The sequence below is a fragment of the Gobius niger genome, assembly GCF_951799975.1.
Source record: "Gobius niger genome assembly, chromosome: 16".
Lineage (NCBI taxonomy): Eukaryota > Metazoa > Chordata > Actinopteri > Gobiiformes > Gobiidae > Gobius > Gobius niger.
Genome location: NC_136867.1, coordinates 25041450 through 25055350, shown reverse-complemented (window position 1 = coordinate 25055350; position 13901 = coordinate 25041450). Strand labels below are relative to the sequence as shown.

Sequence of the window (13901 nt, the reverse complement as noted above, 5' to 3'; positions counted from 1 at the left end):
CCGCGAACGACCGGCTTCTCAACCAAATCATTGTGTTTGACTGGACTTTCATTTTGGGACTCTCGGGGAACAGTAGCCGAGAATTGCCTCGTCTGACCCCGACGTGGAGGGTCAAAACGACCTTCTCCTCCTGCACCAATTCAGTCTGGGTGCACAAATTGCTCCACAAGAGAAATGATTACCGTGTCACTCTGTGTGTGTCTGTGTCTGTGTCTGTGTGTGTGTGTGTATATATATGTGTGTGTTATTTCTCTCTCAAAATTGCTCCGTAGAATCTGCTCTTCACGGACGAGGGCGAGAACTCGGAGATCAAAATCATAGACTTCGGCTTCGCGCGGCTCAAACCTCCGGACAATCAGCTCCTGAAGACGCCCTGCTTCACGCTGCAATACGCCGCGCCCGAGATACTCAAGTACGACGGCTACGACGAGTCATGTGACCTGTGGAGCCTGGGCGTCATCCTGGTGAGTGGACGGCAGAGAGAGAGGGGGGAGAGTAATACCACGATATACTGTAGATATAGGCTCGTAAAATGAACTGAACTCAGTGTTTACGTTTCTTTGACTGGGTGTTTCAAAAATGGTTAGGAAATAATCGTTAAAGGGTGAGACACTGGTGGTGAATAGGTGTAGATTATCAACGGTGTACGAGAAAGAAAATATAGCAAAGTTGTCTGTAATTTAATGGGTTCACAAGGAATGAGGCATTTCAGGCTAAGAATTCGATATTGAAGAATAAAACACCTTTGACATAGGGTTAAGTAGAAGACTCAGTGTCTGAAGTGGAGATGTTGAAAATGTCTGCAGTGTCCCGGGTTCAATTCCCACCTGGACGGGGTCTTTCTGTGTGGAGTTTGCATGTTCCCCTCATGTTTACATAGGTTTCCTCCAGGTACTCTGGTTTCCCCTACCACTAAAACATGTACAACAGGCCAGGATGAATGAGAGTGTGTTTGAGAGTGTGCGTGGGGGACGACAGATGGAAATTAGCCCATGGTTACAATTCGGTGTGGCTTGTTTACATGCATGAGAGACCCATGTATGTTCATTAACACAAACTGTCCCGACCAAATAAACCAATAAATAAATAAATCTGATTCCATTTTGATAAAAGGATTAAAGGAACAGGTCACTGTTTTTCCATACTTAAATATGTTCTTACCTGAGCTTAGACGAGTTGATGCGTACCTGTCTGGTCTTTGTGCGTGCCCTCAGTCACGCAAAATGAGCAAAGATGTTGTTAGCATTTGGCCTCTCCCAATGTATTCCTATGGCTCCAAACGCGGGTGGAGTTGGAAGCCAGACAGGTACGCATCAACTCGTCTAAGCTCAGGTAAGAGCATATCTCAGTATGGAATAACGGTGGCCTGTTCCTTTAAGAACAACAAATTGGATATGATGCAACAGAAAATCCACCTAAAAAATGTATTACTTTAATACTTCTTTCTTTTCTTTTTTACAGATTTAGAACATTCTATAAATCTGAAAATGACAGCACAACAACCTGACCTGATACAGAAAGTGGATTATCCAATCCGTATCCCATGAGGCACTTGATTTGTACTTTCTGTAGTTCTATTAAAAGCCAAGGATGTTACACAAGGGGCTGGTTCAACAAAATATAAAATAATATCATTTTTTGGGGGGGAATTTCTAAGAAGTGAACTACCATATCAAATAGGAGCAGGCCACCGTTTTTTCATACTGAGATATGTTCTTACCTGAGTTTAGATGAGTTGATGTAAAGCACCACTTTGTGACATCAGCAGGTGAGGTCAAGCATTTGTAGCTCTTAAAAACCTCTAATTTAAGATCCCAGAGATGCTTTTTTATCTAAAGTAATTAATAAAAGTGGCTGTTATTATAAATATTAAAATACACAGTAATTAGTTTTGAAATTTCACACAACTCACAAACCCTTATGTCTGTTTTTAATCACTGATCATTTTTAATCTAACGAACATTTAATAATCTCTGAAAACGAGTATGTGGATCTGACAGAGATTTTAAGGTTCTTTTGAGGCCCGTCACCTTTTGGAAAATCAGATTAAAAACCCATTTCTGATTAGTTCCATTCACGGCTCATCCATGTTTTTGACTGAACGAGGACTGTGTGAGCCGCGGAGGGAAATGACCTGATTATTATAAAAATAAACCTTTTGAAAAAGCGCTGCCTTTGACTGAATCACATTAATTTCAGTCAGAGGCGCCGCGTGGCTTCAGTCAATTCTGTAATCAGGCCGCATTGTATAGGTTTATTTTATACGGAGAAATGCACAATATGGAAACAAAAAGATGCGGGATAATTATGTCGAGAGAGAATCAGAAAATGAAACCCAGGAATAAACTTATGTCAGACTTAGGCTGAAAATATTGGAATTGTATGACTAGGGGTGGGAACGATTCGATAAGTACACGATACACGGCTCACGATAACGATAACCTCGCAATACACCGATATACTGCGATAATCGATGTACTGCCCAAAAAAAGCGACAAAAGAGCGACAAAAACACAATAAACAAGCGACAAAAACACAAATAAAAAGTGATGAAAAAGCAAAAATAAGTGCCACAAAAGCATGATGAAAACGGCCAAAAATTAAAAGTCACAATCCGTTTGGAAGGTCTTAGCTTTCAAATGACACGTAACTCTGGTTTATAGTCCAGTCCAGAAGCTTTTAGATTTGGACAAAACCAAACTAGAGAAAATGCGCTTGGTTAAGGCAGGGGTTAAAAGGTTAAAGGCACACCGTCTAGAATATTACCCAATAAATCAAATTTAAATACAAGCATTTATTTTATGATGTATATTTTCACCTTGGAAAAGTACCTCATAAATGTACAAACAAACATGAGCCTCTCCTAAGACATGTAACTTCACCTGGCACGTCTCCAGCTCGTCTCCATGGAGATGTGACTAAAGTCAGCAGAATCTGAGATTTGAATAGGTCCTCATCCAAATCCTTTCTTTGATTATCCACTGCAGTAATAGCCTTATCTGTGTTGCGCTGGTCATTAGGATGTTTTGTACTTATGTTTTGTACTTAACAGTATAGTCCAAAATATTACACAGTGTGCCTTTAAATAAATAAGTGACTAAATGATCCCTGATTGATCTGTCAGTGACATCACTTCACCAGGAATTAGTCCTGTACATAATTAAACAAATTATTAAAAGTAATATATTTGTGTGACTGTGTTTTTTTCCAAGTGCTTCCCTCTACTGTCTCTAATATTATTGACTTCATCCAAATTGAATTGATATGCATGGCGTTGATTAGGGTTGGGCCATATCGTATCACATATCGTTATCGCGATATACATTTTTTTATATTGTTGTCATTTTTTATATCTTTGAGGACACAATATAATTTATGTTACGCTCAGCTCCATCAGAGCAACATAAACACTGACACAGGGGCAGGTACTTTAAAAAGTAAAATTAAATGGCTGTAAACTGCTTGAATGGATCATATTTGCGAAGAAATTAGCATGCTGTAAAAAAAAAAAAAAAAAGTAAAGTCTAAAACGGGTCCATATGGATGTTTATTCACAGCAGATTGTCCAGTAGAAGCGAAAAAACGGCAGTCGTGGCAAGCGCTAGCTAGTGTTAGCAATGGCACGATGCTAACATGAAGCACTATGTTAGCATTCTCCATTATTTATGTATTATTTTTTTTTTGCTCTAATATGCCTCGTCTTGTGTCTGCGGTGTCTGCAGTACACCATGCTGTCGGGGCAGGTGCCGTTCCAGTGCCAGGAGAAGAGTCTGACCCACACGAGCGCAGAGGAGATCATGAAGAAGATCAAACATGGAGACTTCAGCTTCCATGGAGAGGCCTGGAGGAACGTGTCCCAACAGGCCAAGGACCTCATCCAGGGTAACGCACGCTCTCACCCACCCCCAATGTTTCCTTCTCCCTCTGTTTTGTGTAAGGCTTGCAAATATAAGGCTTGCAAGTTGCATTTCGGCATTATAGTAGCATGAAAGGGACTACACAAGCGGTGTCCAAAGTGCAGCCCGGTGGCCAAAAGCGGCCCTCAGACCACTTTATGGTGGCCCTTGGCCTTCTTGCTGAATCGGAAACATCATCAGAGATGGTCCTTTTTATTTGAAATTTAATAATTCTACACAATTCAAACCTAACATTTTATTGTGAGAGCTGGCATGAAGGTTTTGAGCATAAATGAAGGTGTGGGGCACAATTTAAACCTCTGCTAGTCAAAGGTTTTGCGGCACTAACCACCGATCTATGGCCCTTCACCCCGTGTACCCTTCAACATGCAGCACCCCATGAAAAAAGTTTGTTAATATTAAAATTATGTATTTTCCACCCCATACATGCTCCAGCAATGCCCTAATGTGCAGACTTATTCACCATAACTGCCTCTAAAATCCTGCACTCAAAAACATTTTTTCTGAGTGTCTCTATTGTCATGCACGAGTTTAACATAGAAACTGCAGTTTCGCGTAAGACCTGAGGTGGCAGTAACGAGTAACGACGACGACTTCCATCGAGTCCCTTTAATAATATGACTTTCTGCTACTTGCCTGGAATATGGATTAAAACCAAAAAAGTCACAAATGTAATCACATTTACAATACTTTTGAGAAATATCTCAATTTGAAAAAATAAAACATGATTTAAAGTCGACAAATCATAAGAATTATGACACAGAATTTGCTAGAAAAACATCATAATGGTCATAAGATGACTATTCACTATTTTTTTTTTGCACCACATCACAGTTCAACCCAGCATAACAGAAATCGAATAGATAAATGAATAACTCGAGGTGACAGTGGTGTGTTCTCGTCCAGAGTTGCTGACCGTGGACCCGAACAAGCGGATTAAAATGTGCGGTCTGCGGTACAACGCCTGGCTCCAGGACGACTCGCAGCTGTCCTCAAACCCGCTCATGACGCCCGACATCCTGGGCTCGTCCACCGCCTCCGTGCACACCTACGTCAAGGCCACTTTCAACGTAAGACACTTCGAACGGGCGCCTCCAGCCCAGCTCTGTCGAGTTTGCACAAGCGTCTCGGCAGCAATATGTGGTTTCTTCTTCTGACTATGTGGTTTTCAGGATCTTGACTCTTCCTCCTGGTGTTAGACACAGATAGACATAGATACTGATTAGTTTTAAGTTCTCATATGAGCCTATAGTAAACATTACTCAGACATTATAGAGCTACAGCAACTGGTCCTGATGATTGATTAATTTATTTATCGTAATCCTAGTATGCACTGAACAAATGTAATTAATTATGCCAAAATACGAATACGAATACGAAAACTTTATTGTCCACCAAGGTGGAAATTTGTTTTTTGGTGTCACCTTTAAGACACAGAAAAACACATCAACATTAAAGGAACAGGCCACCATTTTTCCATACTGAGATATGTTCTCACCTGAACTTAGATGAGATGATGCGTAACTGTCTGGTCTTTGTGCGCGCCATTTTGTAAAGTATTAGTCACACAAAATGACCATAGAGATGAATCATCTCGTTTTCATGGGGGTCCTCAAAATGAAAAATAGAACAGAAAACAGCAGAGTAGATGCAATCAAATCAAACAAAATGAATAATTAATATAGAAGGTGCTGTTACACATATGACCTGAGGTGGCAGTAGTGAGCATAAAATGACCAACTTGCATCTAGTCTCTTTAGTCAAATGTGTCTCACTGGAGGAAAGTCTATCTGTTCGAGGCAGTGACTGAGTGAAACTACAGAACCATTACATAAATAAAATTGACCCTAACAACAATCCGTGTCTTGCAGGCGTTCAACAAGTGCAAACGCGAGGGCTTCCGGTTACAGACGGTGGACAAGGCCCCCCTGGCCAAACGTCGGAAGATGAAGAAAACCAGCACCAGCACCGAGACGCGCAGCAGCTCGAGCGAGAGCACCCACTCCTCTTCCTCCTCGTCGCAGTCGCACGACAACAAGAACTTCCACGACGCCGACGCCCACCACCTCCACGGCGTCAACAATAACAAGCCAACGAGCGACTGTACGCCCCTAACCACTCCTGTGAGCACCCCTGTGGCGCTGAACTCGGACGAAAACCTGCCGGCGCCCGCTGCCTTCCACTTTGCAGAAGGACAATGAACGGAGAAGCAGAAAGAAAAGAGGAAAAAAAAGTCGAAATTTACAGATATTTTTGGGAAGAGGTTTGAAAAAGTAGCCTGTTTTAACCCCTCAATAATTGCATGGATATCTGCATGAGAACGCCGGAGCATGCAGCGAAAAGCAGTGGCTATAACCTCAAAATCGCCGTTAGCAATAGCCGATTATTTGCTTTCTTCGTCCTGACATCCGAGTCGTGTTTCCTGGGAGGATCGTGCTGTCAATGTTGTCCCGAAAACAGGGGGAAAAGTATCATTGTAATAGCGATATATCGGTGGCACTTTGCTTTACAGCGCAGTAATGATATAACAAGGGAATTTCACCATCATCTTCCCTGCGCCATCAGGGAAGAAAATAATCTATTATCTAACTATTATTGTGAAATCTCCCTTCATTCCTCTTTTTGATGGAATGTTTTTAAGCCTTAAAGTGGACATATCATGCAAAATCGACTTTTTGGAGTTATTGCCCCAGCTGCCAGCAGGAGGAGCCCCAGTCAAAGACTTCACCAGCTCTAGCATCTGTATTTCATTATTTAACCTCTTAACCCCCGCCTTAACCGAGCACATGTTCCCCGGTTCGGCTTTACCCAAATCTTAAAGCTTCTTGAGTGGAGAGCCAGTGTAATGCCTCATTTGAAAGCTAAGATTTTTCCTCTTGTTGTTGCAGCATTTTGACACTTTTTCGACACTTTTTTTGACACTTCTGATGCTTTTTGGTCACGTTTTTTATTCATTTATTCGTCACTTTTTCATTGCTGTTTTGTGGCACTTTTTGTAGCACTTATGATTATTATTTTTTTTGCGTTTTCTTCCTTTTTTTGTCGCTTTTGTGACACTTTTTTCAAGAAGTTTTTAGATTTGGGTAAAGCCAAACTGGAGAAAATGTGCTCGGTTCAGAGGTTAATTCTTACAGAGGCAGAGTGAGAGACTGTCCTTTTATAAAATAAAAAATATTTTTGCAAGTTATGGCAGTGTGCGGGATTCTTCCTGATCGAACGTGTAAAATGTAAAATAAGAAAGCTGAGGCACCAAAAGTATTATTAAAGTGAGAGTCTGTAAGTTTGCAAAGTGCGGAGAGACAGAGTGAAATTTCAGAGTAAACAATCAAATTCCTCCCCTCTTTAACCAGAAAGCCCTAAGTTTGCAAAATGAAGAGAGCAGGAACAGAACCTTCAAAAGTAAATGATCAAGCTCCTCCCCCTCCTCCTGATTTGTCCTGACAGGCTGGTTCACAGGAAAAGATCGTCTCATTGGTCGACGCGGGAGGATACTAGACTCTTGATTAGCTGCTGAGATCCGGGAAGGAGGGACTTTACAAAAAAGAATATCTATTATGAATTACTTTACATTACTTTATCACCAGGTGATTGATTTTGCACATTTTATAATGTGAATTTCAGACTTCCAGACTTTCACTTAAAGCCCCATATACAAGAGATCTAATCCACTTTCTTAAGCGCATTTTATAAATAAGCGCTTCCCAAGTGCTGCACACGAGAAGACAGTAGAATCAAGAAATCATTAAAAAATAATATTAAAAACTAAATAAATTAATGAACCTATAAATAAGATCCAATAAAAACTAGGTTAAAAGCCAGAGAATAAAGTGGTTCTTAAGACAAGACTTAAAGGGACTATATGGAGTTTAAAAATGTTAAAATTGTATATTTATCCTCCCCCTACATGTTCCAGCCAGTAGAATGACCCCAGACCTGTTCATGCCTCTAAAATCCTGCACTGTCACTCAAAAAGGTGTCACTTCGGGTCCAAAGTGCCGTCATGCAAGAGCTTAATATAGAAGCTGCAGTTACACGTATGACCTGAGGTGGCAGTAGTGAGTATAAAATGACCAACTTGCATCTAGTCTCTTTAAAACACTCCACTGTGATGTGATTTGCCCACTTTAAGAAGCGAAATATGCACAGAATGCTTGTGTTATTGAAAGAATATTGTATTTGGACACAAACGTGGCTTTAAACAGCATTAAATCTGACTTATTCCCATGTTATGACGCTTTTTACTGCCGTGCCAGTCCCGCCCCGTCCCCGTGCTGTTACTGAGCTGTAAAGTCGAGTTCTTCCGTGATATTTTAAGGGCTGCCGACTTACGTACCGCGACGTGAACCCAAACGTGGCGTCTTCTTCTGTCGTTCGTCTAAAGGGGGGAAAAAAAGTCTTGTGTTTACGTGCGAAAGGAAAACAGAGATATGCAGTACAAAGTAATCATGGGTCCACTTCTCCTTTCTGAGAGGTTCGTGCAAGTTTGAGCTTATTTATATGTGAATTTTAAAGATGTTTGTTTTGTTTTTTATAAGCTATATTATCATGACTATTAACTTATTTATGGTAAAAAAAGAAATGATATGTAGAGCGTCTACGTTTAAAAAGAGATATTTTAATGTAAGTCTGTCCAGCTTTCTATGTCGTCGAGTAAAGAGTCTTTTTATATGTACGGTAGCTGCAGTTCACGCTTCATTTTGTAGATGTTTCAGTGTTGCAAGCAGGAAAACAAAGGGCAGTGGTTCTTAAAATGTGGTACGCAGGCTTTTTTGACTTTTCTCATAGTTTATCCTCAATCGGGGGCCATCGAATCGGAATCTCAGTGCGAGTCCTGAAATGCTGACGATTCTTTTATTGCAGGGTTTCCACGTGGCATTAAAAGTTATTGATGAACTTTGCCGAAGTTAAGGCCCTAAATGAGGGTTGTATCTTGCCACTTCTGCTTCCTGGGCCTTAGAATTACAAATACGGTCATTTTTGGTTTACTAAATATGTTAAAGGTAACTAACATTTCCACATACCTGGCCCCGCCCTCAGCGTAACGCCCAAAACAATACTTTCCATACGTTTCAAACCAAGAACATGTAAAAAGGACGGAATCTTTACCATATGACCAAAATGTAAAGCGAAAACCTCTACAAATGTCATTAACCTCTTAGCCACCACCTGAACCAAGCACATTGTCTTCAGTTTGGCCTTACCCTAATCTAAAAGCTTCTTGAAAAATAAAATAAAAATCGTAGGAAAAGAGGGTGAAAACGAAAAAAAGTTACAAAAGCCTTCAAGTGAGGCCTATAGGCTGTAAGTTCCAGTCAAGAAGCTTTTAAAGCATAACTAAGAAACTCATGCTCCTAGAGGCCATAAGCGCCACTGCAGGTGTCGTAGCATGTTACGTTTTTTTATTGTCCGTGAGAGTAAATACTACGCTGACAGAAAAGACAAAGGGAGAGAAAGGGATATTGAACATCCAATTACACAATGGAGAAAATTTATTTCACTCAAACTTGGCTGTAAATACTGTTTAAGTGGCCCTAGCCCGCAGTTAGCTTTGCCCGTTAGCCTGTTAGCTTCTTCATTGTGATTACATTAGTGTGTATTGCGCCTCCGACCCGGTGCAGGGAAAGTTGCAATTGTGGTTTTCTGGCCAGAGACACCAGGGGGAGATGAAACACCCTCCAATCATCCCATTAACACTTGTATTACCCCCAGAGGGACTACGGAAAGGATTTGTTAAGGGAAAGTTACTTAGTACTGCTTTTAAGCCGAACTGGAAAATATGCTAAGGCGGGTGGTAAAAGGTTGAAACATTTTTGAATCGAAATTTCTTTGGAAACCGTGATATTACTCCAGATGTTTTTCTGTTTTTTTGCTGCTGACTGTAGAAACCCTGTAATAGTTTCGCAGTTCGTTTTAGGCCTGTGATCCACGTTTAGCTGTAGTTTGGTCCTGGCTTCGTCTTGAGGAAAACGATGTTGCAACTCGCGTAGTAATTTATTTTTCCAGCATTATCCCACGTAGAAAGGCAGCTAATGGTCGGATTCATTTCTCAAGGCTCAAGTCTCAAGTCATCTGTGAACTTCATTTTAACTCGAGCCTGATGTTCATTTTTGTTCCCCATATAGGAAGCGAACAGCTGCAGGGACGTGACCCGAAAGAGCAGCTATATTTAGAGCTGCTTTGTTCTGAACGCGGTGTGACTGTACTATGAAAGTACACACTGATGCTACTGCTACAGCTACTTATAGCAGCCCCCTTATTTCCTCGCAGTATTTGCCACTTTTAGATATTTTTTTTGCTAACAGATTAAATATAAATATCTTGGAAAATAATGACACTGCTCAACCCTTTGTACTTCCCCCTTTGTGTCCAGTTGATGTGGAGTGGCCCAAAGTTTTTAATGTCTTAACCCACACTTGAACCAAGCACATATTCCCCAGTTTGGCTTTACCCAAATCTAAAAGCTTCCTGGGAAAAAAGCATCAAAAATGGGGATGAAAAAGCAACAAAAAAGTGACAAAAGGGCGACAAAAACATGCCGGAAAATCATCAAAATAGAAAAGTGACAAAAAAACAACCAAGCAGCAATAGAGTTCGGGAATGTGATGTCATATCGCTAAGCATTATGGGATTAGCAGCAATTATAAATTAACGGAGATTTTAAAAGTTAAAATACTCGCGTTATTGTTCACATTAAAACAGTTGGACACCACAGTGTGTTAGATGTATTTACCAGCAGTAACTCAGCAGCTAACAGGCTATTTTCTTCACTTTTTATACTGTTTTTAGCTAATGTTAGTCTGGGGGAAATGTATGCTAACAGCTGCAAAGATGGCGGATCTCCATGGTAACTGTGGATTTTCCGAACTCTATAACAGAGCGACAAAAACAGGACAAAAACGCAGCAAAAGAGCGACAAAAATGTGGAAAATATGACAAAAAAGGGACATAAAAAACTGTTTTCTTTCAAATGAGGCATTACACTGTAGCTCTCCTGAAACAAAAGCATCAATATATTAACAACAACGAGGATGAAAACACAATTAAAATATGTCAAAAATAAGTGACAATAAAAGCAACAAAAGAGCAACAAAAACAGGCCAGAAAAGCAGCAATAATACAATAAAAAAGTGACTAAAGAGAGACAAAAAAGTGATAAAAACGTGGAGACAATGTTACAAAAAAGTTAGGGTCTGTTTAGCTTTAGCTTTCTAGTGATGCATTAGTTTTAGATTTGAGTAAAGCCTAGCTGGAAACAATGTGCTCAGTTCAGGCAGGTAAGAGTTTCATGACCAACAGAAGTGAAACTCGATGTTTGTGCCAAAAAAAGGTCAGTGTTTTGTTTCCTAAAGCCTGAGTGAGTGTAAGAAGACAAAGGTGGTTGAATATGAATGGAGGATTTGCAGTGTGGGAGTTTTCCCTTTTGCTTTTTGCAGGACTTTGGAGCCAAGTTGTTGCGATTTGTTTGCTGCTTTAGCGTTCGCCCTACACACAGACAGGTTTCCATTGTAACATTTAGAGTAAGTGTTTGAAGTTTTTGTACAGAAGAGTCTAGAATTTGTGAATCTGCCAAGAAGCAAAAGATTTTCAGCAAAAACGTGTTTGGACCTGGGGTTGTTTATTTCAGGGAGAATTATCTGACACCGCCACAAACTTTTATCCCTGTTCTTTATTTATGCACCTGCAGGTGGCCCGGCTTTATGCGAGACGTCGAAAACCTGCAAAATAGTGACCTCTAGTGGTTGGACAATCTGCGTTCAGACAAATGAACTGATTTGTTTTGGGTTTGTAAAGTCGATTGTTGAGCGCTGCCTTGTTAGTTTCCGCGATTGGGGAAACAGTAACTCATCATTTTTTTATAATTTTATTGATCTATTTGATTTTAAATGTTTACATACAAACTACCAAGCCAATGAAAAGGAGCGGAAGAGAAAATCAATCTGATATCTGCCCCTTTTGTTACTTTACAATCACTTATTCTTTAAACAATATTTACAATTACCATCAAGCGACTTCTAGACAATTTCACTAATTCACTTGTTTATAATAATAATGTTCCATGTGGAAAAGGGCACATTTTTACACTTTAATAATGATTCAAACTTTGAGGACTGATATATGTGCATTTACTAGACAGAACATCTCAGATAATCCATGAGGAAAGACAAACAAAATCCATTCCATTGATTTAACTAAGTGGCCGAGTAGTTTCGAGAAAAGTTCATTGTTTTCATCAGGAGACTTGAGCTTTGAGTTTTTTGATTAACCTCATAAGCCGCCCTAACCGAGCACATTTTCTCCAGTTCAGCTTGACCCAAATCAGTCCTGCCTCATTTGAAAGCTAAGACCCACAAAACTGATCTTAACTTTATGTCACGTTTTTGTTGCTATCTCGTTAAGTTTTTGTCACAATTTTCTTGCAATTTCGTCAAATATTTTTGTCGCTTTTTTCTCCCTTTTTTGACGCTTTTTTGTTGTGTTTTTATTGCTTTTTTTGTCAGTATTTCGTCTACACCCTGTAGACAAAACGAAGGAAAAAAGCACCAAAAACACTGTGTACATTTTCTAGAGTTTTACCAAAAAGTTTCTCGGCTGAAGTTTACAGCCTATAGTCCAGTGTAACTCCTTATTTGAAAGCAAAGACCTACAAATCTTTTTTTGTTGTTGTCACTTTTTCAACCCTTTTTTGTGGCATTTTCATTATGTTTTTTTCACTTATTAGGTTTATTGGTTTATTTGGTCGGGACAGAGCATGTTAATGAACATGCATGTAACAAGCCACACCGGATTGTAACCATGGGCTAATTTCCATCCGTCGTCCCACACTCACACTCTCATTCATCCTGGCCTATTGTACATGTTTTTAGTGGTAGGGGACACCGGAGCACATGCAAACTCCACACAGAAAGCCCCCGAATTGAACCCAGGACCCTCTAGCTGTGGGGCACGAGCGCTAACCGCTGTGCCACCATGCCGTGTTATTGTCGCATTTCCAGCACATTTTGTCTCAATTTTGACACTTTTTTCAAGAAGCTTTTAGATTTGGGTAAAGCCAAACTGGAGAAAATGCGCCCGGTTAAGGCCTCACATTAAGAGGCATTTATTTTACCTTCGCGGCATTCTCTCATTTATATCAGACTGTTTGAAAGTGCCCACATTTGGCCATTAATGCTAAATTATGAATATATTTTTCTACTAAATGAAGATACAGAGACATGGAGCGGAGCAAAGTGGTTCCACAGCCCAAAATGCTTAAAAAACGGACAATGCTAACCTGAAATCTAACATTAGCTTCATGCTACATGCTAACGTTAGCTACAAGTGCCGTTTTTTTCGCCTCTACTGAACAATCTGCTGTGATAAAAACATCCACATGGACCCACTTTTGGCTTGACTTTGTTTGTGTGTGATAGATATATTTGAAGACCGGCTAAAAATTGAGAGGTTTCCTCCCCCTCGGTTAGGCCACGCCCCCTTGTATGACGCATCCCTGTCTCTATCTAATTTATATGCGATTTCAAAAGGTAAATTAGGTGCAGCAAACTCACAAAAAGGCATATTTTATTTTTCCTGTACAAATGTGTTGATAATGAAGCTAAAACACTCCTAAACCCAAACGTTTTACTGCAAAATACAATTCAGAAGAGTAAACTGAACTGATAAGATGCTCGTTTTGTTTGGGAGATGTAAAATAGACGGAGAGGAGGAAAGAGCGAGTCCTGTATGAAGCAGCCCTCTGGGAGCTGGTTCACATTAGCCGCCGCGGTACGCTCTGTTCCGAGGGGAAAATACTGCGTCAGGAAATGAGCAAGGACGTCGGTGTTTACGGGCTAATAATGGGATTCACAATGTCGTGGATTTTCGTGAGAGGAACGCAGGGAATTAGCACAACATTACGATAACAAGCTTGCATTTCGCGGGACAAAATCATTACCCTGTTCCCTCGACGCTTTCCGTTCAAAAGTGTGTGCCAAATAAATGCTTTTG

General features: G+C 40.3%; 1 protein-coding gene across 1 annotated transcript in view; it reads left to right on the top strand.

Annotated features, from left to right (window-relative positions):
* rps6ka5 (ribosomal protein S6 kinase, polypeptide 5) overlaps positions 1-6446 on the top strand; it is a 46174-nt gene extending 39728 nt beyond the window's left edge. The window contains exons 14-17 of the mRNA XM_079573444.1: positions 273-464; positions 3723-3882; positions 4824-4987; positions 5789-6446. Of these exons, the coding sequence (XP_079429570.1) occupies positions 273-464; positions 3723-3882; positions 4824-4987; positions 5789-6118 (846 nt within the window). The 3' untranslated portion in view covers positions 6119-6446. The remainder of the gene's footprint in view (positions 1-272; positions 465-3722; positions 3883-4823; positions 4988-5788) is intronic.
* Positions 6447-13901: the final 7455 nt, after the last annotated feature.